At 53.6% G+C, this 23,464-nt stretch overlaps 2 protein-coding genes across 3 annotated transcripts; one reads left to right on the top strand and one right to left on the bottom strand.

Annotated features, from left to right (window-relative positions):
- Positions 1-243: 243 nt before the first annotated feature.
- MATN4 (matrilin 4) lies at positions 244-13,759 on the bottom strand. 2 transcript variants are annotated; one of them, XM_045529137.1, is made up of 11 exons: positions 13,415-13,759; positions 10,731-10,845; positions 9,454-10,023; positions 8,609-8,731; positions 6,387-6,509; positions 6,171-6,293; positions 5,954-6,076; positions 3,368-3,781; positions 3,115-3,267; positions 695-802; positions 244-612 (listed from the first exon to the last, which is right to left on the bottom strand). In XM_045529137.1, the coding sequence occupies exons 2-11, from the start codon at positions 10,807-10,809 to the stop codon at positions 554-556; spliced, it is 1,875 nt and encodes a 624-aa protein (XP_045385093.1). In that variant the 5' UTR covers positions 10,810-10,845; positions 13,415-13,759; the 3' UTR covers positions 244-553. The 2 variants fall into 2 exon arrangements, with proteins under 2 accessions (XP_045385093.1, XP_045385094.1); XM_045529138.1 differs by having other exon boundaries at positions 274-612; positions 10,731-10,815.
- RBPJL (recombination signal binding protein for immunoglobulin kappa J region like) lies at positions 12,151-22,225 on the top strand. The gene is made up of 12 exons (XM_045529139.1): positions 12,151-12,172; positions 13,383-13,491; positions 14,787-14,912; positions 16,045-16,115; positions 16,297-16,412; positions 16,687-16,861; positions 18,877-19,014; positions 19,449-19,558; positions 19,817-19,969; positions 21,443-21,598; positions 21,729-21,832; positions 21,946-22,225. Exons 1-12 carry the CDS (start codon positions 12,151-12,153, stop codon positions 22,223-22,225), a joined length of 1,560 nt encoding a protein of 519 aa, XP_045385095.1.
- Positions 22,226-23,464: the final 1,239 nt, after the last annotated feature.

Below are 23,464 nucleotides of genomic sequence, written 5' to 3'. Positions count from 1 at the left end.
TGGCGGGGGGCACAGACTTGCTCAGACCCCAAGGGTTCCCGTTGAGCCCCCTCCCTTCCCCAGCCTGCATAAGGAGCCATCTGTTCTTGGCTGAATAAACAAGGAGGGGGAAACAGCCGGGTCTCCTGCCCCCCAGCCCGACTCCAGCACAATGCGCCTTTCTCCGCCCGGGCGCCGCTGGAGCGCGCGTACCGTCTGGCCTCTCCTCCCACTGGCGGCGCAGGAAGACCCCACAAACCGACCCCGTGGAAATCAGATTTTTTTTTTTTTTAAGAAAAAGAAAACAAAAAAGAAATCCAACAAAGAGCTGAGCGCAGCACGCGGCGAGGGCTTGCGAGTGTCGCACGCGTCCCCCGGCCCCACCCTCGCCATGCCCCTGCCCGGCGCAGTCCGGCTTCTGGTCCAGGCGAGGCCAGCTCGAGCGCAGCGCTGGGAGCCCGCCAGCGCCCCCACCCCGACAGCCCAAGCTCGGAGACCCCGGCGCCCCGACGGCTCGCCAGGGGCACAGTCCGTGGGGCCGAGCCCCAGCCCGGGTCCGGGTCCTCAGTGGCCCTCACTGCTGGTTGGCCAGCTGGTTCTCCAGATCCTCCAGGCGCGCCGTCAGCTGGGCCAGTGAACCGTTAAGGAAGACCTTGGGGTTCTCCCGGGTCCCTTCCCTCTGCCTCCAGCCCGCGCCCCAAGCCCCAAAGGATATGGTTCTGCGTCAGGCCCTCGAGCGCCCCCAGCGTGCGGCCCTGGAACTCCACGAGGCTTTCGCATTCGCACGGGCTCCGGAGCTCTGTCCCCGCGCTGATGCCCTCCTCTGCAAGCCGGGCACAGAAGGTCAGCCGAATGAGACACTGCAGGAGGCCGAGCTGGCCCGGGCTTCGGCCCTACACCCGGCCTGTGGTTGGGTATATGGGCTTTGGATTCAGACAGACCTGGGCTGAGTCCCAGCCAAGAAGCTGTGGAATACTGGGGAACTCAACCTTTCTAAGCCTCACTGTCCTCTTTGCAGAATGCACATACAAGAGGACTTATTCATTAGTGCTTTCGAGGATTCATTGATCTCTGTGTGTTTGTGTGTGTTTACGTGTACAACTTACAAGAATGTTTTTGAAAACTCAATGCCCTCTGGAATCATCAGGAGAGCTTGTTAAACTACAGACTGAGAATGGAGATGGAGCTGAGAATATTTCTAATAAGCTCCCAAGTGATGCTGACGATGCTGGTCCATGGAGCACACTTTAAGTAGCAATAGTCCAGCATAGCACTCTCCATATGCAACTTTACGCAATGATGGAAGGATTCTACATCTGCCTCGTTTAATGTAGTAACTACAAGCTGCATGTAGCTATTTAACACTTGAAACGTGGCTGGTGCAACTGAAGACCTAAAATTTATTTGATTTTAATTACTTTTAATGAAATAGGCACATGTAGCAGCTACTGCTACAAATAAATACTTGCCTGCCACAAGTAAATACTTTATAGTGTATTTCAACCATGCCAGCAGTTCTTGAGTGTGGTCCTTGGACTAGCTGCATCAGTATCACCTGGGAATTTATCAGAAATGCAGATTTCTCAGACCTCCCCCCAGACCTACTGAATCAGAAAATGTGAAGTTGGAGCCCAGCAATTTGTGTTTTAGAAAACCCTCCAGGTGGCTGTGATGCAATCTAATGTTTAAGAATGACTGATCCAAGTCTATTGCCCCACACATTTCAACATCTAGGGTTGGCAGGGGGCAGGGGAGGGTGAGGGGGAGCCTTACAATTAAATTTGGCACCTCCTTTTTTCTTAGCAGCACATAAAATAATGGTGAATTTTAAAATGGCTAGTATCTTAGGTTCACTAGAATTCTGTAAATGTGTGCCATTGTTAAGATTACAGGCAGTGAAATAGTAAGCACAATGCCTGGCACTTAGCCTTTGGCAAAGTTGCTGTAATGATTTAAAAGTTATCTCTTAGTCTCGTATGTGCCTTTAACAAACTGCTGTGTATGGCATTATTGATAGTAATGATAACAGTCCCACAAAGACCCCTAACTTCACAGATGGAGAAACAAGGGTCAGAGAGGGGGAAGGGTCTGCCCAGGGTCATACAGACAACTGGTGAAGAGCCTTGACCACAGAGCCCAGACTTCTCTTAGAATTCTAGAGCAGCAGGCAACCTTGGCAGCCAGCACCCTCCCCTGTTACAGAAGAGGAAAGTTAAGGTAAGGGTGGGGGTTAAGTGACTTGTCCAAAGTCACACTGCAGGGGATGTTAAGAGTCGGGACAGAAAGGGCCCTGAAGGAGAAGTTAATCCAGTACCTCCACAATACCCTAGGTAACTATTAGAATTAATTTGGGGTGGGAGGGATGTATGTGTATACACATGCGCACACACCACATTCTCCAGGCCCTGCCAGCGCTACTGAACCTGTCTCTGAAAGTGGAGCCTGATGATTTGAAGGAAGAGTCGCACCTTTAGCCTGGGTTATAGTGTAAAGACTCTGGTAAAAATTACCCTGGAGACATTTCCTCTGTCACCTATAAAACACAGTAGACAAGCTCAACAGCCACTTCTCCACTGGTAGAGTTGATGCCCTTTTCCTCGGCTGAGCACCAGATGAAATGGATGGGTTGCATTTATGAGCTGTTGCCCCCCCCCACAAATACATGTCTTTGTGTACCTAAACACACCCAGTCCTGCCACTTTGCCAGGTCCATAAAGTTGAATTCCAGCAAGTTCAAGGGATATATGCTGTGATTCCACTTACAAATGCTGTTTGGTGTACCTTTGAAAGAGTTGCCCAAAATTATTCTGAATACGCACTAATTTGGGGGACAGGTAGCCTAGTCTAGTGCTTCTTAGACTTTAGTGATTACGAATCACCTCAGGGTCTTGTTAAAGTGCAAATTCGGACTCATTTGGTCTGGAAAGCACCAGAAATGCTTCAGTTCTAACAAGCTACCAGGTGGCCACCACGCCCTTGGTCCAGGGGACCACACTTTGCATAACAAGACTCCGTCTAGTGAGCCGGTCGCCTGGCTGTAACTGTATGAAGGGGGTAGGGGGTGAATACAAAGGCGGAGATATCGCAGGGTGGGCAGAGAGAGAAGCCGAGGAGTCCCCAGAGAGAGGCACTTACCTGGGCAGATGCTGCCTCTGAGGTTCTCCAGCAGGTGCGTCATGGTGCTGAAGTCCGGGGAGTAGGACACGTGCAGCTCGGCTGGCTCCGAGGCGATCTCACGCAGCTCTTCCTCCACGGCCTTGCCCACGCCCACGGCGTACATGACGATGCCTACATGGCCGGGAGACTCAGAGGGTGCCCCAGGCCTCGGGAAAGCTGCCTCCCGGGGTCCGACCCAACCCCAGTCCAATGTGCACAGTGCCCAGCCCACCTTCCTCCTTGGCGCGCGCTGCCCACACCGAGATGTCATCTTGGGAGCGGCCGTCGGTGAAGACCAGGCCAACGCGAGGCACGTTGAGGGCACGAGGCCGTGCGCCCTGCGCCTCGGAGAAGCTGTGCTCCACCATGTGCCGCAGCGCCAGCCCTGTCATGGTACCGCGCTCCATGTACTCCACGGCGAGGACCGCCTGCTTCACCTCGGCTGCGGTGCCGTAGCGGCCCAGCGGGAACTCGGTGCGCACGCGGCTGGAGAACTGCACCAGCCCCACCCGAGTGCCATCAGGGGACACATCCAGGAAGTCTACGATCTGGTTCACGAAGCGCTTCACCAGCTCAAAGTTCTGCGGGCGCACGCTCTTGGAGCCATCCACGAGCAGAACTAGGTCCACGTGGCCTTCTCGGCATCCTGCTCAAAGAGGAGAGCTTGGATGGAGGGGCCAGAACCTTGACTGGCAGCAGTCGTATATCCACCTAGTCATTCATTTGCAAACATTTATTATATAACATAACATTTCCTGAGTCCTTGCTGTGCCAGGCAGTACGCTAAATAATTATCATCATCATCATCATCATTCTCATTATAGCCCTTGATAAAATTTATTGAGCGCTTAGCACAATTAGCAGGCACTCTACTAAAAGCAGCTTTTTTAATGATAATGGCAACAAACATAACTACCATTTATTGATCATCTACTATGTATCAGGCACAATTCTAAGCCCTGTACCAGTATCAATAATAATAATAGCAAAAACATTATTAACTGATAGCTTACCATGTGCCAGGCACTGAGCTAGGTTCTTTATATGTATTCTCAATTCTCCCAATGACCTTGAGTATTATCCCTATTTTCTATAATCTGAGGTTCTGAAGGATAAAGTGATTGCCCCAGATTTCACAGCTAGAAGTAACTGAGCCAGGACTCGAAGCCAGGTCTGTCTGAGCCCAAAACTCATGCTCCTAGTCACTCTACAATGTCACCTGCCCTATTCTAAGCCAGAGACTTTGCTAGGCCCTGAAGGGGGTTCAGCAATAAATAAAACATAATCCTATTCCATGAGGAAATCAGGATAGAGCCAAGCAAGTCAAACATTCCATTATGCTGCAGTCAAGGAAAGTGTTAGAACAGAAGGGTATCAGGGAGCCCAAGGAGGGGATAATTTATTCTTCCTGGAATTGGTAAGGAAGGCTGCATAGAAGTGATGACAATTGATTTGATCTTTCTTGTGGACTGAATCATTGTGTGTCCCAAAATTCATTTGTTGAAACCCTAACCCCTAACGTGATGGTCTTAGAAAGTGGGCTCTTTAGGAGATAATTAGAATTAGATGAAGTCATGAAGGTAGAGCCCTTATGAATGGAATTAGTGTCATCATAAGCTTTCAAAGAGAGCTTGCTTCCTCTCTCCACCATGTGAGGATACAGTGAGAAGACTGCCATCTATGAACCAGAAAGCAGGCCCTCACCAGACACTGTATCTGCTGGCACCTTGGTCTTGGACTCCACAGCTTCCAGAACTGTGGAAAATAAATATTGTTTAAGCCACACAGTCTATGGTACTTTATTATAGAGCACCCTGAATGTACTAAGATACTCTTGAAGGATGAGTAGGAGTTTGCCAAGACAGGGAGGGACAGTCTGGAAAGTGGAGAAGCAGCACATGCAGAGGTAGGGGAGCTGGAAGCTCTCGACACACTCAGCAAGGGGCAGGCCAGTATGACTAAACGAATGTTCCAGTGTGGCAGAAGACAGGCTGGTGCAGTGGGTGGAAGCCTGATTGTCATGAGCTAAGGCAGCTGTTTCAAAATTTTGACCACAACCCACTGTAAAAATACTACATCATGACATACTTCATATGCTCACATATAACTAAACAAGTTTCAAAAATAATATATATTTTTTTGAGACAAAGTCTCACTCTGTCACCCCAGGCAGAGTGCAGTGGTGCCATCGTAGCTCATCGCAACTCCAAACTCCTGGGCTCAAGCATTCCTCCTGCCTCAGCCTCCCAAGTAGCTGATCCTACAGGCTAATTTTTCTATTTTTAGTAGAGACAGAATCTTGCTCTTGCTCAGGCTGGTCTCAAACTCCTGAGCTCAAGCAATCCTCCCGCCTCAGCTTCCCGGAGTGATAGGATTATAGGCATGAGCCACCGCACCCGGCCCCAAAATAATATTTTTTCTATATGCAGTCAACTCTATTTTGTCTTCCATTCTTTATTTTTCTTAAATGCTGGTTGTAACCCACTAATTTGATTTCATTATCCACTGATGTGATTGTGCCCACTATTTTAAAACCTCAGGGGTAAGGCATTCACTCTTTATTCCATAGGCGTTGGTGAACCACAGAGGGCTTTTGAGCAAAGCAGGAATGTGATCACCAAATATGTATTTTTTAAATTAACGTTGGCAGCAGGGTAGAGGATTAAGGGGAAAGAGATGGAGGCTGGGCACGGCACACTGTCCAACACCACCCCTCAGCACACACACATTCACACCACAGCAAGGGCAAAGTCAACGACATTCAGAACCTGGGCAATGGGGCAGCAGCAGACAGAACACCCTCCCACCCATCACTCACGGTTGCAGCTCTTGCCGTCTGGCTGAAGCTGCCTCCCCTCAGGGCACAGGCAGCGGTAGGAGAAGCCCTCACTTACACACTGGAACTCGCAGCCATGGTCCACGCCATTGCAAAGGTCCCGGACTTAAAGGAGAGATGGATCAGGATGAGTCGGGGTGGACTCCACTAAGCTAAGGTGTACTGTGGCTCCCCACAAATGTAGGAGACCCCTCCTCACCCCGACAGCTCCTTCCATCAGGCAGCAAGTCGTGGCCCTCTCTGCAGTGGCACCGTGGCCCAGCAAGGGTGCTAACACATTCGTGCTGACAGCTATGGTTCCTGAAGCTGCAGTGGTCAATGGCTGCGGGGAAGGAAGAAACACCAAGATGTCACCTCTGATTGGAGCCATCAGAGGCCTCAGTCCTGGGTGCTGGTGGGTGGGTGGGGTACTCACCCCTGCAGCTCCTCTGGTCCTGCTGGAGTACAAAGCCAGCTTGGCAGCGACAGAAATAGGAGCCCGGGGAATTGACACAGTGGTGCTCACATCCATGGGTCCCTTCAGCGCACAGGTCAATAGCTGGGAAAGACATGACATCAGCCTGTGCCCAGGGCTGCCCCTCTGAGCCCTGGCAGCACAATGACCAGGCCCCAACTCCAACAATCTTGACTTAGCTAGTCTGGGGTGGTACCCAGCCATCTGTAATTTCTGTAAGTATAAGCCTCCTTCCTCCAGGGCCAGGTGATCCTCCCACCCAATCCCTAGAAACAACCTAGAGACAGTGGGCCCATGACTGAGCCAGGGGTGAGAACAAGAATCCACTGTTCCCCTGTCCTCCAGATACTCCCTGCCTCACAGGGGAAGACCAGGCTCAGCCACTCTGGCTATGTGAGCTTCCATGTCCCCATCTGCAAAACGAGACTATAATGGGAGCGAGCAATCATTATTTACAACTTCATTCTGAGTTGGATGGAGACCTATCACCCTGCTGAGCCTCTTTATGGCTTGGATGTGCGAAGGTGGCCTAGAGCTGAGCTGGGGAATAGGGACTGCAGAGAGGAGAATTGCCCTGTCTAAAAAAAAAAAAAAGTGAGAATTTGGGTTTCCTGGAAAAGAGATGGGGATGGATAGAGGAAAAAAGAGAACAAGAGAGATGGAGTGAAGATGAGTAACTCTGTGGGTTGAGGCTGCTAGTGAAAAAGCCCCTGTAGCGGGCTGACTGAGGACTTCTAGAAATGAGGGTATCTAATATTCAATTACCAGTGATGGGTTTTTGTTTTGCGTGTGTGTGTGTGTGTGTGTGTGTGTGGGTGTGTGTGTGTGTGTGTCTGTGTTTGACTTTACATAGATTTAACTCACACCTCTGTCCACTCCTATCTTTAGTAAAACAAACATGCACACTTACATACACACATCCTTGTGTGCACAAGTGTACAAACCAAAGAAGAGGCTGATTTACATGCATGGGGCAAGAATGGCATGTGTGGGATTGAGAAATTGAGAGAAGATCCGTAAAATCAAACGAATGCAGCAGAAGCTCACAGCAAGAGGTGATCATCCGAATGTAAGACCTTGGGAATTCCCAGAGAACCTGGAGAGGGATATGAATGTTGGTGGTCATCAAATAGGGGTTCAAGCCAACCTTTTTTTTCTTTTGAGACAGAGTCTCGCTCTGTTGACCGGGCTAGAGTGCCGTGGCGTCAGCCTAGCTCACAGCAACCTCAAACTCCTGGGCTCAAGCAATCCTTCTGCCTCAGCCTCCCAAGTAGCTGGGACTACAGGCATGAGCCACCATGCCTGGCTGATTTTTTCTATATATATTTTTAGTTGTCTGGCTAATTTCTTTCTATTTTTAGTAGAAACGAGGTCTCACTGTTGCTCAGGCTGGTCTCAAACTCCTGAGCTCAAATGATCCTCCCCACCTCGGCCTCACAGAGTGCTAAGATTACAGGCGTGAGCTACCGCACACGGCCCAAGCCAACCTTTTGAAGTTTCTAGAAACTGTCATCTGGATTGGGATCACATGATCTCTTTTTCCACCTTGTAGTGGGGCTGAGAGGTACTGTATGAAATGCAGCTAGCACAATGTCTGATACTAACTTGGCACTCAATAAATGGTGGCTGCAATTATGATCACAGAGTAGACACACATAGGCACCAAAAAGAAAAACCCAATTGTATAACGTAAGCAAGGTATTGCATGGCATTGCTTTTCAGAAGACAAAAATGAAGAACTACGTTTTGAAATATTTGTGGAGGCCGAGGGGGGAGGCAAGTGAGGCCAGGTAGGGAGCGCACACAGAGCTGAGGTGCAGAGGCAGGAATGGGCAGCATGTGGGGGGAGACCCACCTAACTGAAGACCCCCAACAGTGTCTGAGAAACTGTCAGGATGTGCCTGTGAGAAGACAGAAACAAGTTTGGGAGGTGGATTAGAGCCAGGTAGGAGACTGACCTGAAAATGGGCAGAAAAGGAGGTAGAAACTAGCAAACTTAACTGCGGGGTCCCACCAAGGACTGTTTAACCCCAGCAATATCTCTTTTTCTTGGGCCTGTAAAGTGAAGGAAGGGGGCTTTTACTTCCAAAGGCTCTTCCAGACTCATTGATCTGATGCTGGGGCAATGGGGAACCAAAGAAGGTTCAGGAGCAGTGAGATTGCAGGGCAGGGGTAACTCTTACCCAAACAGCTCTTGTCATCTGGTGCCAGCTTGTAGCCAGGGTTGCAGGCGCAGCGGAACGTGCCTGGGGAGTTGACACATTGGTGCTGGCAGCCATGTTCCCCCTCAGCACACAGGTCCTTCCCTGAGGACACACAGGAATAGAATCAGCAGGGGACAGACAGGCAGAAGCCTCCAACAAGAGAAGTCTGGGGGTCAGAGCCAGGCACCACCCTCAAATATGGCCTTAGGAGGGATATGACCTATTAGAGACAGGACCTGGTGGGAGGCTTAGGGAACCAACAGGGCTTGAGTAGCCCCTGTGAATAGGCTCAGAAGAGGGGCACCGGACTAGACGTGTCAGTAGGATAGGACTATATAGGGGTAGAGGTGGGGTAGGGAGGTGGAGAGGTGCTAAATCAAGGTAGGCAGAATAACTCAAGATGAGACTAGAACAGATCTTGCGGCACTTGTGGGAGGAGCTAAAATGAGAGTGGGAGGAGCCATGTCCACGTGAGCTGTGGGGCATGACTCTTTGGAGCCGGCGATTGCTCTCGGCTTTGAGGGGCAGTGCTTCTTTGTGTCCAGGGGTTTGGTGTTGGAGTTTGGCATTAAAGCCTGTGGTAAACCACAAACTCTCGTCCTGGTGGGCAGAGTAAGCTAAACGTTAACTCCTTGTGAACAGAGCCCCAAGCAAACGTGGCCAGAGATGCAATCTAACCCAGCCCGCGGTTGGCCAGGGCAACTCAGCTCTGCCCGGAATGCGCGGGGCCACCCCGATAGAATGGAATTTACTGTGATGGGAGCAGGACTCCAAGCAGCTGGACTGAGAATTCCAGCCTCACTCAGCACACTCCCCTAACTCACCACACAGCCGGCCTTGGAACTGCAGGCCAAACTCCTGGATGAGGTCGAAGGACTCAACGAGGAAGACGTGCTCGTCTAGCGGGTGCGACGCCATGGCACGCAGGGAGCCCACATCTGCGCGCTGCACTCCCACGGCGTAAATTTCAATGCCGCGGGCGCGGGCCTGCGCCGCCACCTCTGCCACGCGGTCCTGGGGCCGCCCGTCTGTCACGATGACAGCGACGCGAGGCACGCGCTCCTCTGGCGGGCGCGCGCCCTCGGCCACGCTGAAGGCCACGTTCATGGCGTACTGGATTGCCAGCCCGGTCATGGTGCCCTGAGCCAGCGGCACCAGGGCGCGAATGGCGCGCTCCATGTCCTCGGGGCGCGAAAAGGCGCCGAGCGGGAAGACGCTTTGCACTTGACTCGAATACTGGATCACGCCGACGCGCGTGGCGTTGGGCCCCACGTTCAGGCCATGGAGGAGGCCCACCAAGAACTGCCTCACTGTCTCGAACTCGAAGGGGCGTACGCTGCGGGAGCTGTCAATCACGAACACCAAATCCAGGGGCCCAGTGTGGCACCTGGGACCTGCGGGTCAGATCAGAAAGGACTTTCCTGGGTCAGCAAAGTCTCGCCTCGTCTCCGAGGAGACTCCCAGGGAAACCAAGGGGAAATGCTGTTATCTCCGTATAACAGCACCCAGCACGTAACTAACCCAGCAAACGCAGGTTACATGCATTCATTCATTCATCCAGCATTTATTTAGAACCCAAGCTAGCAGATTTCACAAATTTCCCAGCCTACAGCTCTGAGACCTATTCTGAGGAGGTATTATCCATTGATGAGGGGATGAGGAGGAGATATTGCAACTCAAATGCCTGTAGAGGCAGCATAAATGAGTGAACTGGGTGGGTTAAGGATGGTGGACACCCAAAGAGCCTGAATCCTCCCTAAGGTGGTCAGCTCCAGCCAAATGCTGCCATGCACACTGGACCTTAGCAGATTCTTGGATTTTTCGAGAGAAGTCTCAAATAGGGATTATTAGGTAAAATCTCCGGGGTTTTCTCTGTTTTCAATTAATTTTTCAAAATTAAACACCAAATGGGCAGTTTTGCATGTGCCCAAAACTATAATGAAGAAACTGAGGCCCACAGAAGTGAAGTGGGGAACTTGATCCCATCCCGGTATGTTCCAAGGTCCTTGCTTTCCTCAACCCAGCAGGCCCAGGTGGCTGCAGATGGAGAACCAGCTTCTGCTCCCCTCCTCCCACTGGTGGGGGTTGGGTCCCAGCTCACCTGCCACCTGGAGCTGGGTTTCCCAGGGCTGAAGAAGCAGCAGCCACGCTAGCAGTGGCCAGCAAAGAAGGCCCCTCATGGTTCTCTGGGGACAGAGAATAGGAGGTGTCAGAGCCTGGAGGGAGGAAGGAAAATCATAAAGCAATAGTATTTTACAGAGCTCTTATTCTGAGTGATGGACACTTGGAGGGAGAGGAGGGCCATGGGTTTATTTTGCTAATCTCTCTATTTTTGTGTATGTTTGAAATGTTCCTTAATTTTAAAATTTACGGTTGGGCGCAGTGACTTGTGCCTGTAGTCCTAGCACTCTGGGAGGCAGAGGTGGGAGGATCACTTGAGCTCAGTAGTTTAAAAAAAGAAAAAAAAGAAATAAAAATCACCCAGGTGTGGTGGTACCGGCCAGTAGTCCCAACAACTCAGGAGTCTGAGGTAGGAGGATCACTTGAGCCCGAGAGTTTGAGGTTGCAGTGAGCTACGATGAGGCCACTGCACTCTAAGCCCAGGCAACAGAGCAAGACCCTGGCTCAAAAGAAAAAAAAGAAAAGAGAAAGAGAAAAAAAGAAAAAAGAAAAATTTCATCAGAGTGGGATTCCTGGGAAACACGGGTGATTCTTTGTAGAACTGCAGAATAGCAAATAAATAAAAAATAGGTAAAAATATACAAAATTTAAACGGAAAAAAGCCTTTCCTAAACACGAGGCACAGTGTAAAATGTTTTTCATGCATGGTGGCATTTAACCCCCTGTACAGTTCTGAGACCAAGGGTGTTATTTTCCCCATTGCACGGGTGAGGAAACCGAGGCATAGAGAAAGAAGTTAAGCGCTGGTACCCAAAGTCATGTGGCAAGGAAGTGGCCGCGCCAGGTAGAATCCTACGCCTATTCGCCTATTCGGTTCTGGGAGCCAGTAGGGGATGTTCGGTGCCCTCTTCTCCCGTCAGGCCAACCTCTGCAGACAGGAGTCATTTCCCACCTCGGCCCCCTCCCCTCCGCACACAAGCATGGTGTGCTGTCGTTGCGACTCCCCTTCCCCAACCCCTCCACACACACCGCCCAACCGCAGGCGGCCGGGAAGGGCCGTGCGCGTCCGCGGGGTTGAGTGTGGTGGGTGGGCAGAGAGGGGGCCAAAACCCACCACGCACAAAGATTCTCGGCTTGGAGCCTTCGTTTCCCGCGCTCTCAGGAAAGGCCGCCAGAGGGCGCCTGCCCGGGTCTGGCTGCGACGGCTAGGTGGCCGTGGGAAGCCCACATCTGCCCAGCAGGTGCCCCAGCCTAGAGCAAACAGGGGGCCGGGAGCCCCGGGGCCTTGGAGATAAGACCTGGACAGCATATATCCCGCGCGAGGGTCGGGGTGCTGGGGTGCGCAGGTTCCGGGGACGGCGTCACTGCACGCGCCCGGAGGGCGCCCTCGGAGAGCGGCCATGGATCCTGTGCAGGCAGCAGGTGAGCCCTCACGTTCCCGCGGCCCCGGCGACACCCCTTGAGAATTACGAAGGACCCCCATTGTACAGATGGGAAAATAGAGGCCCAAGAAAGCAGCCTACGGAGCTGCAACAGCGGGATTAGAACCTGGGACTCCTGGCTCCGCTTCTCCCTCCTGAGCCCCCTCCTCCCCACTGGCGTCTAGGAGTCACTAAACTTCTTTTCCTTCCATTCCCTACCCCACCCCCCGGGCCCCATGCTGAAGCTGTGTTAGCCATTTTTCTGTTGCTGTTTCTTGGCAGAGAAGGCCAGCCGCCCCTAACCCAACCGCAGCCCCGCCCCTGCCCCCCCCCACCCCAATTCCGTGAATGGGCCTATTCTGAGCAAGGTCGGGTGCCTGTGGCTCACTCCAGGCGGCTTCCTTCCGGTCCCGAATTCTTTTCCCCCTTCGCCTTCCAGGCCTGCTAGAAGAACAGAAATCCCTCTGGCAGGGCCCACCGTGGGAGGGTGACTAGGCTAGAAGTGCCAGGGGCTGGTGGAGGTGGGAGGGTGGGGAATGCCTTCTGTAGCTCGGGCCAAAGCGGAGGCCAGCATCCCTGGGGAGCATGAGGGTAAAGTGACAAGGGGCCTTTGCCACTCCCCATCCTTTCCCACGTGAGAAGCCTCTGGGCCTCAAAATCTTGATTCAGGATCCCCTTATCCTGCTCTTGGTCTGAGCTGACATCTCACCTGGTTCCCCACCTCCACCCCAGGAAGCCGAGAAAGTCAAAATAGCCACTGCCTCGACGTCTGTCACCTTTCCAACCCCCTCATTCTATAGAGAAAGGAACGTGGTCCAGAGAGGGTATTGTCTCAAGGTCACAAAGCAACATGCTGGCAGAGTTGACAGTAGAACCTGGGACTCCTTTGAGGGGTTAATCCTTGAGTTAGAGAGAAAGACTCAGAGATGCCCCGGGGAGGGAGGAGGAGTGGACTGGCAAGAGAGGGGAGGTGTGTAAATAATTCAAGAGTTGGCCAAGAAATGAACACCTTGAGGACGTTCCTGGGGGTTCCTGGAGGGACAAGATTAGGGAAGGGGTGGCCCCATTTTGGCCGCCTTGGTGGGAGCTCAATTTGGAAAGGACGGGACAGAAGCAGGGAAAGGCACTGCAGGTCAGATGGGGGCATCGTGGGCGGTGCACCGCCGCTGCAGATGGTCGCCTGGTCTGACTGGACGCCTGTTCCCCTGCAGAGCCCTCAGCGCCCCCGGACTTTTTGACTCACCTGAGCCTGCCGGACAGCTCAGAGGCGCGGCTGCAGAGCGGAGCCGACGGGCGGAGCCTCCCAGGCAGTTGGACCAGGTAATGGCGTGGGCAGCGTGCCCTAGGTGGGGACTGCCAGGCAGCTGGAGCGCGCAGAGGCGGCGGTCGCCTTTAACCCGGGGCTGGCGGGTGAGGAGGGGGAGTGCGGGCTGCGACCCCTCCCACTGGCAGGGAGCGACCCCCCCTTCCTCTGAGGGCTGGGGAGGGGCAAGCCTGGCGCCCCCTGTTCCTGCCACCCGGGAGCCGCAGGCGCTAGCTGCGGGGCCGGAATCAGGCTGCAGCGGGAGACTGGGGCGGCGACACTCCGCAGCCGGAATGCGTTGGAAGCCTACGAGGCACTTCCCTGAGGAGCCCCAAGGGGCGGAGCGGCCCTGGCCCTGGCTCTGGCCGCCGATTGCCTGGCCCCGCTTCCGAGGGTGCGGCCCTACTCTTGCCCTCCGCTGTCCCCTCCAGGAGTGAGGAGAGGCCGTGGACTCCCGTCCTGCCAGGAGGGTAAAGGGCTCAGAAGGACAGCCTCAGTGTTCACGGCTCTCCTCCGGCCGCAGCCTGCTGGTCCCCTGAATCTCTCCCATCACAGACTCCTTTACATTCTCCCTGCAATTGCCTAGGCCTTGGCCCACCCGCCCTCACCCATTCAAACCCAGGCGGAGAAGCGCCGGGCCCTAGGCTCTGCCCGGCTCGCTCCGCAGGACCAATGCGATCGGCCTCGATTCCCCGCAATCAAGGGAAGGAAAGCCGACGCCGCAGCAGGCCCCGTCTCACGGGAGGAGAGGAGTACTGCTTTGGCCCCAGAAAGACTCAGATTCCCCCGCCCCCACCCCCCACCCCAGTCCTGGAAAGCCGTTTGGGGGCCCTTTCGTGTTTTCAGGAGTCTGCCAGCAGGAGGCGACACAGCAGACTGGGCTGCGCGTCCAGCACAGGCTGTGCCCCTCAGGCATTCCCCTGGGGTGGGGAAGCTTAACCTCTACCAACTCCGAGGGCCTTAACCCACCTCTCTCCATCCCAGGGCCAGCATAAGAGAGGGCCTTTGTATCACAGCCACGTGTCCCTACGGCCCTGGGCTGCAATGGGCGTGCAGCCAGACCTTCAGAGTGGCACCTGGGTGGTCCGGGTGGGCTCCATGCAGGCCTCATTGAGCACCTTGCAGACCAAATATTTAGCCCACGACTTGCACCGGAGCCCCCTCCTTACCTTCCTCTCCCTGACCCTGTGGAATGCAGAGCCGCCCCACCCCCACTTCATTTCACTCAACCTGAGTGCTTGGGCTCTGTGCCACCTTGCCCCTTGACTCTCCCTGGTGCGGGCTGGTTGCCCTGCCCGCCCCCCACTCCCAGGTCATCCCCAGAGCATGCCACCATCCTGAGGGAAGGGGTGCGCGGGTGCCTGCAGCAGCAGTGTGAGCAGACCGTGAGGATCCTGCATGCCAAGGTGGCCCAGAAGTCATATGGCCATGAGAAGCGGTAGGTGTCTCAGGGGTCCCTCCCAGTCTCTGCAGCCTTCAGCCCTATGCACCCTCCACCCATCTGGCCTCTTTTAGAGCCAGGGGAGGCCTCAGGGCAGAGACCCCAGGTTTTGGCTGACCAGGGGCCTTAGCTTCCACTTTGCTCTACAGCAGAGCCTCCCTGTGAATCTCCCGGCCTCATTCGTTCACTCACTCACCCACTTATTCATTCATTCATTCAGCAACTACTTACTGAGTGCTTATCATGTGCCAGGCTCCGTGGCACTGCTGGGCACTGGACATACAGCTGAACAAGACAGATACAATCCCTGCTGTAGTGGCATTTTCACTCTGGTGTGGAAGAGACAGACAGTAAACTCCTTATAAATCCATAAACAATATACTTCCAAGTGGTAATGAGCGCTAGAAGGAGAATAGAACAGGGCACTGCGATAGAAACTAAAGGTGGGGCTATGTTAGCTAAGGACCTTTTAGGTGGTGACATCTGAACTGCGACTTGAATGCTAAGATGGAGCCAGACACCAGGAAATCTGGGGAAAGCATGTCACAATTAGAAGGAACAGAAAATGCAAAGAACTTGAGGCTGTACCAACGAGGCCTGTTTGAGGTTCAAAAGTAGTTCGAGTGGCTGGAATCAGAGACAGAGGGAGGAGTTGTAGGAACTAGGTTGAAAGGTAAGCAGGGCCCTGATCGTGGGAGGACTTTAAATTTCAAAGCAGTGGAGGACTTTAAGAAGAGGAGTAACATGATTTGACTCATGTTTTTTAAAAAAGCACTGTGTGAGAAACAAGTTGAAGGGGGGAGCAGTGGAAGCCGAGGCAATTAGGAAGGTGACTCAGTGGTCCTGGCCAAAAGTAATGCCAGAGGGATGATGGCTGAGGTGGTAGGAAGCCAGTGGATTCTGGGTATGTTTTGAAGGTGGAGGGGACAGGACTTACCGATGAGTTGAATGAGGGGTGTGAAAGAAGAAGGCTAATGGGTGTTAACGGGGTTCACAGTCACGGGGAAGCCTGAGGGGTGTGGGGGCGTACACAATCCAGGGTTCTGTTGGGTTTATGCCACCTTGCGATGCTTACAGGACAGTCGCGTGGAGACAGATACAGGAATCCAACTCTCTCTTACCTCCGCAGGTTCTTCTGCCCTCCACCCTGCGTCTACCTCTCCGGTCCCGGCTGGAGGGTGAAGCCAGTGCAGGGCCAAGGTGAGGGCGGACTCCAGGGCTGCCCGCCGTCTGCGCTGGCGGGAGGACCCCGCAGTGGGGCCTGGGCGCCGCGCGGTTCGCAGTTGCAGTCTAGCCGCGCCCTCTGGCGGGCAGAACTAAGCTTGCCTGGCACCTGAATGCTTCCCGAGTCCCTCCAGGACTAGCCCGCGTCCCTTTCCAGTTCACCAGGCCGGGGAGACTGGGCCCACGGTCTGCGGTTACATGGGACTGGACGGCGCGGCCGGTAGCGCCGCGGAAACGCAGAAGTTGAATTTCGAGGAGCAGCCAGACTCCAGGGTGAGCGCGCAAGAGAAGGGGTTTGATTCCTGCTTCCCTCCCTGCCTCCCCCTTGGAAAGGAGGGCTTCTTCACTCTCCTCCCGAAGCCAAGACACGGGTAGGGAGGCTGGGAGGCCGGGGTGCTGCCTTAAGGCTGAGCCCGAAAGCCTGGATCGAGGAACTCCTTGTCACCTCCGATGGGGCGGACGTCAGATATCTGGGGTGGGGGGGGGGCTGGTTCGTCCGGCGGTGGAGGGCTGGAATGAGACTGCCCCGTCCCCACGAGCCCCGCAGGAATTCGGTTGCGCCAAGACCCTGTACATCTCGGACGCCGACAAGAGGAAGCACTTTCGGCTGGTGCTGCGGCTAGTGCTGCGCGGGGGCCGGGAGCTGGGCACCTTCCACAGCCGCCTCATCAAGGTCATCTCGAAGCCGTCGCAGAAGAAGCAGTCGCTGAAAAACACGGACCGTGAGCGGGGCGGGGCCTGAGCGCGGGGCAGGGTGGGGAGGTGCAACCAAGTTAGGAGCCGCTAAATTGGGCCGGGTGAGGGTAGGGGGGACCTGGATTATAGGGGTGGAGTCAGAGTGAAAAAGGTGCAGTCTGAGCCGGGAGCGGGGAGGAGTGTGGGTGAGTGGGTGCAGCTTAGGCCTGGGGATGAGAAGAGGGAAGGATCGAAAGCAGAGGGGAAAGGGGATGACTCTAGACTCGAGGGTAGGAGTTGGGGGCCCACAGGTGCCGAACTAGGGACAGATTAAAAGCGACGATAAAAGGGCAGAGGAAATTCAGTTAAAAGTATATGCGTATGCCTGGCTCTGTGCTGGCTGCTGGATCCCTATAAAATAAAGGCAGGTGTCTGTTCTAGTGGAAAGCACAACCTAGCAGGACACACATAGAGCTGATCAAAGAAAAATGTGAGATTAGCACTGTCCTGGATGTCAGCTGGCAATCCCAGGGCTGGGGGCTCTAAGAATATGGAGGGGAAAAAAGCCTAATTACCAATGGCAACACCAGACGACCATCACTAAGAGGTGAGCAGGTTGGGTAGGAGGCGGCTTTCCTGGCTGGCATTTACTTGCATTACCCTATCTGATGCTTGTCCTTGTGTCCCTGTGACATAGGTACTATCATTGTTCCTATGTCACTTAGATATGGAAAATGAGGTTTGGAACATTCAACCATTCATTTAAGAAATATTTAGGCCTATCACTTTCCAGGTGACTTTCCTAAGATTGCCCAACTCAGAAGTGGCCAAGCCAGGATGAAAACATGAGTCAATGTGACTCCAAAACCCAGCTCCTACCCCTCCACCACACTTATTTTCTGTCTGTTAAAAATCCTTGTAGAATGTCTCAGATCCAGGCAGTGTTCTGGCTGGGCCTCAGTGTCAGGAAAGGGCCAGAGAGGGGTGAGTGGTATAATGTGATGGTTAAGAGCCCAGATTCTGGAGCCCAGTGGCCTGGGTTTGAATCCTGGCTCCACCATTTGCTAGCTGCATGATCTGGTGCAAGTTGCTCTTCTAAGTGGAGATAATATCCTCTGCCTCAGAGGGTTGTTGAGAGACTCAGAGGAGCCAATGCATGTAAAGCATTTAGAAAAGCACCTGGTGCACAATAAATTCTAGGTATTATTCAAGGGACAGGAACTTGGACTAGGTATAAATTGAGCACCTACAGTAAGCCTAGCACTGTGAGAGGAGAGAGGAAGGTGACCCACCCAGTGCTTTCTCCCCGGTGGTCAAAGTCAAGTGAGAAAACGAAACTGTGGCTCTGATTATGTGCAATAGGCTGGAAAAGATAAGTGTCAGGCTCTAGGAATATGGTACCGCAATCTTTGCTTAGGCACCCCCTGTGTAACTCCTACCTCATGCCTGCTCCCCAGCCAGGAGGATAACCTCCTCCAAGAAGGCCTCCTTAACTCAGCCCTTACCACTTCATACTGAAATTTTATATTTATGTCCCTGTCTTCCCTCCGAGACTGTGAACTGTTCCAGAGAAAATCTGAGTTTAATTCACCCTTTGGTGCCCAGCACCCTGCACAGTGCCTGCCACAAACAAGGCACACAGTGACTAGTTGATAAAATTCTGCCAGGCATGGTGGTACGTGCCTATAGTCCGAGCTACTTGGGAGGCTGAGGCAGGAGGATTGCTTAAGTCCAGGAGTTTGAGGCCAGCCTGGGCAACATAGACCCCTGTCTCTTTAAAAAAAATTTTTTTAAATAAAAAATATTTTCAATTTATAAAAGTGTTTTAAAATTTCTGTTTGTTGAACTGAAGGATGCTCAGGCAGCAAAAAGGAGCCAGCAAAGGTAAGGAAGCAGGACTGCAGCAGGTACTAGATAAATGTCTGTGAAATATGAATGCCCAGTGTTGTTAGGCCAGTGACCATGTTAGCCAGGCTGGCACAGGGGACAGAGGATTGGAAATTGTCTGGCAAGTCCAAGGGACCATGCCAGGCCAGGGTACTGATTCCACCTCCCCCCACAGTGTGCATATCCTCGGGCTCAAAGGTCTCTCTTTTCAACCGCCTGCGCTCCCAGACGGTCTCCACGCGCTACCTCTCTGTGGAGGACGGCGCCTTTGTGGCCAGTGCGAGACAGTGGGCAGCCTTCACGCTGCACCTGGGTAATCACATCTGCGGGCCCAGGCCCGAGCACTCCATGCATAAGGTTATTTAATCTTCACCACAACTCCTCAAGGAAGGGAAACTTTGCCCTATGAAACTGAGGCTCAGAAACAAATAGACTTGCCCAGGGTCCCAGTGAGTCAGCAACAGATCCAAGCTATTCTGACTCTGACGTCCAGGCCCTTTCCCCTCATAGCAGCTAAGCTGCCTGCCCCCGCCGTTGCCCCCAACCCCTGCCCCTCGGGGCAGACATTTGTGAGGATGGCCATAAATGACCTCTCCAAGATTAGAAACTTTAGCTTCAGCTGCTGCCCTTGGTGCCAAAGCTTCCCCCAGTGCCTATGTGGGATGTGGGGTGGAGCCAAAAGGCAGGGTTTGGGACAGAAACTTGGGCCCCTCGAACCCTTCATTCCTTCCCTTTTTTGACCCTCAGCTGATGAGCACCATTCCCAAGGGGACTTCCCGCCTCAGGAGGGCTACGTGCGCTACGGCTCCCTGGTGCAGCTCGTCTGTACTGTTACCGGCATCACGCTACCTCCTATGGTATGGGAAGGGAGGGCGTCCCTGGAGGGGTCCCCTCAGATCTATATAGAGGGTATGGCCCACATGGGCAGAGCTGGAGAGTGAGGGCCCAGGCATGAAGATACCTAGTCTCACTCTGGGGATACTTTGTAGGACTGGGCGGAAGTCAAGGGGCAGGGGGACTCTCCTAGTGACCACATGGCTATCAGAGTAGCAGAGAACTGGCTGGGAGGGCAGCCTCTGTCACCCAGGCACCTTCTTACTGCCCTCCCATTGCAGATCATCCGCAAAGTAGCCAAACAGTGTGCACTCCTCGACGTAGATGAGCCCATCTCCCAGCTGCACAAGTGTGCATTCCAGTTTCCAGAGGGTCCTCCAGGAGAGGGTGGCACCTACTTATGCCTTGCCACAGAGAAGGTGGTGCAATTCCAGGTGAGAAGCAAAGAATACCGGCACCAAGCATCCAAGAAAGTGAGAATGCAGAGAACCACAGAATGTAAGATCGTCATCATCATCATGGTTGCTACTTACTGAGCAATACTGCCTCCCATGGAATATTAAAATCATAGACAGAATGACAGTATGCAGAAAAATAGTAATAATTAATATTACTGAGCAATACTGCTTCCCTCACCACAACTCCTCAAGGAAGGGAAACTTTGCCCTATGAAACTGAGGCTCAGAAACAAATACACTTGCCCAGGGTCCCAGTGAGTCAGCAACAGATCCAAGCTATTCTGACTCCGACGTAGAGTCGGGAATGTCTCTACGACGTAGAGTCATAGAATGCTGGGATATAAAATTGCAGGATGTAAATAAAAGTCATAATGGGTAATAGTATTGAGTGAAAACTATTAGAATTGGCAGGGCACGGTGGCTCACACCTGTAATCCTAGCACTCTGGGAGGCCAAGGCAAGAGGATAGCTCAAGGTCAGGAGTTAGAGACCAGCCTGAGCAAGAGCGAGACTGTGTCTCTACTAAAAATAGAAAGAAATGATTTGGACAGCTAAAAATATAGACAGAAAAAATTAGCCGGGCATGGTGGCGCATGCCGGTAGTCCCAGCTACTTGAGAGGCTGAGGCAGGAGGATCGCTTTAGCCCAGGAGTTTGAGGTTGCTTGAGCTAGGCTGATGCCACGGCACTCTAGCCTGGGCAACAGAGTGAGACTCTGTCTCAAAAAAAAAAAAAAAAAAAAAAAAAACTATTAGACTAATAGAATGTTAAGACATAGAATATGGAAAATTGTAGAATGTGGAAAATATTATTGCAATATTAGTACCAAAAGAATATTATCATAGAATGTTAGGGATAGAATCATAATATGTAGAAACTAACAATTATTATTGAGCAATATTCTTTCCCAAAGAATATTAAAATTGTAGAATGTTAGGGCATAGAACTGCACAATGTTAAAAAAAAAAAATTCTAGGCTGGGTGTGGTGTAATCGCAGCGCTTTGTAAGGCCGAGGCGGTAGGATTGCAAGGCTGTAGGATCTCTTGAGGCCAGGAGTTAGAGACCAGACTGGGCAATATAGCCAGACCCGTCTCTATATATATAAAAAAATTACATTAGCTGGGCACCGTGGTGCGCAACTGTAGTCCCAGCCACTTCGGACGCTGAGGCAGGAAGATCGCTTGAGCCCAGGAGTTGGAGGTTGCTGTGAGCTAGGCTGACGCCACTACAGTCTAGCCCGGGCGACAGAGCAAGACTCTGTCTCAAAAAAAAAGAAAAAGAAAAAAGAAATCAGTCCGACGAGCTTACTTAACTCTAAGTGAAAGAACTTAAGAGTCTTGTCCAAGCTCACGGGAAGGTAAACGGCACAGCCTGGGACTGGTACCCAACGCGGTGCGCTGGCGGCCGCCTTCCGAAGCTTCTGCCTCCGCCCCTCCGGTCTTCCCCCAGGCCTCTCCCTGCCCCAAGGAGGCGAACAGAGCGCTGCTCAACGACAGCTCCTGCTGGACGATCATCGGCACGGAGTCGGTGGAGTTCTCCTTCAGCAGCAGCCTGGCGTGCACGCGGGAGCCCGTCACCCCGGTGCCCCTCATCAGCACCCTGGAGGTGAAACCAGGCGCTGGGGGCGCTGGGACGCGTGGACCCGGCCTGCACCCGCAGGCGGCGATGCAAGTGAGGGAGGGCGACAGGTTCCGGGCCCCATCCCCCCACCCCAACTGGTCCCACCCTCTCCCAGCTGAGCGGCGGGGGCGACGTGGCCACGCTGGAGCTCCACGGAGAGAACTTCCACGCGGGGCTCAAGGTGTGGTTCGGCGACGTGGAGGCAGAGACCATGTACAGGTATGCGATGGGGAGACAGCCACCCTCGGGCCCGGGGGGTGGTGGGGAGCGGGGGAGGAGCACCTGTCATCAGAGTCATTGCAGCCCCAACCCTGGTGCTCCACCCCCTCCAGGAGCCCGCGGTCCCTGGTGTGTGTGGTGCCCGACGTAGCGGCCTTCGGCAGCGACTGGCGCTGGCTGCGCACGCCCATCACAGTGCCCGTGAGCCTGGTGCGCGCCGACCGGCTCTTCTACCCCAGCGCCTTCTCCTTCACCTACACCCCCGAGTACAGCGCGCGGCCCGGTGCCCCGGGCGCCTCCGAGCCCGCTGCCGATGCCGACGCCGACGCGCTGCTGGAGAGCATCCACCAGGAGTTCACGCGCACCAACTTCCACCTCTTCATCCAGACTTAGGCGTGGCCTGGGCGCCGCGGCTGTCCCCGCAGGGGTCTGTGCCCAGGCCTGGGGCGCGGCCGTTTTTCTAGGTCTTCAGCCCTGCTTCCTTGTCCCTTTGCTGCGGAAGGGCAGCAGAAGGCGCGCCACGGAAACCCGGCCTCGCGGGCCCTGCATGGGTCACTCACTCGTCCTTATACACACAGGAAGACACAACCTGAGTGATGCTCTCTCTGTGTCCAGTGCGTGTGGCTCTCCCTGTCTTATTCTCTTCTCACTGTCTCTAAATCAATCAATCTCAATCCCTCCCTCCCCCGCCACCCCCACAACCTCGTCTCTGTAGATGTATTTGTGTACCCTATGCCTCCGTCTGCCTCCCTCCGGCTCTCCCTGTATGTCACTCACAATTTCATACACTCCCAGGAGCCAAGCCTGAGGCATTTACCTGCCAGGCATCTGTGTCCTCTGGAAGAGACAACATAGTTTCACACATGCAGGCATGGGGCACAGCCTCCTGGAGCATAGCCAGCATGCCCTGGAGCACCAGAGCCTGTCTGGAGGACCAGGTCTGACCTGGAGCACCAGGTCTCACCTGTCCTACTAGGTCTCTCCTGGAGCATCAGATCTCACCAGGAGTGCTGGATCTGGCCCTGGAGCACAAGGACCTGCTCCTCCCTGTACTCCCTATGGCTGGAACCAGGCACAGACCGACCCTTTTCTGTGTTTGCTTTCTGGCCCACAGCTTTGGTGGCTGGGCAGGTGCTGGACAGTGGCCAGGTCTTGCCATCTTTTTTTTTTTTTTTTTTTGAGACAGAGTCCTGCTCTGTAGCCCAGGCTAGAGTGCAGTGGTGTCATCATAGTTCACTGCAACCTCAAACCATCAAACTCCTGGGCTCAAGTGAACCTCCTACCTCTCAGCCTCCCCAGTAGCTGGGACTACAGACATGTGCCACTGTGCCTGGCTAATTTTTCTGTTAGTGGAGGCTGAGCCTCACTCTTGCTCAGGCTGGTCTTAAACTCCTGAGCTCAAGCAATCCTCCTGCCTTGGCCTCCCAGAGTGCTAGGATTATAGGCATGAGCCAGCACACCTGGCCTAGGTCTTGCCACCTTAACTGTTCCCCAGTTGCTTCTCCCACAAGCCCAGTAAGATGCAGTCCTGAGGCTCAGGGATTCCTCTGCTGTACTAAAACCAACCCTATCCAAGGTAGAGTCTGATCTGAATGACCCACTTACCTAGGGGAGGGAGGTGCCCCAGTGTAC

This window comes from Lemur catta, chromosome 17 (assembly GCF_020740605.2).
Source record: "Lemur catta isolate mLemCat1 chromosome 17, mLemCat1.pri, whole genome shotgun sequence".
Classification (NCBI taxonomy): domain Eukaryota; kingdom Metazoa; phylum Chordata; class Mammalia; order Primates; family Lemuridae; genus Lemur; species Lemur catta.
This window is presented reverse-complemented; position numbering and strand designations above follow the sequence as displayed.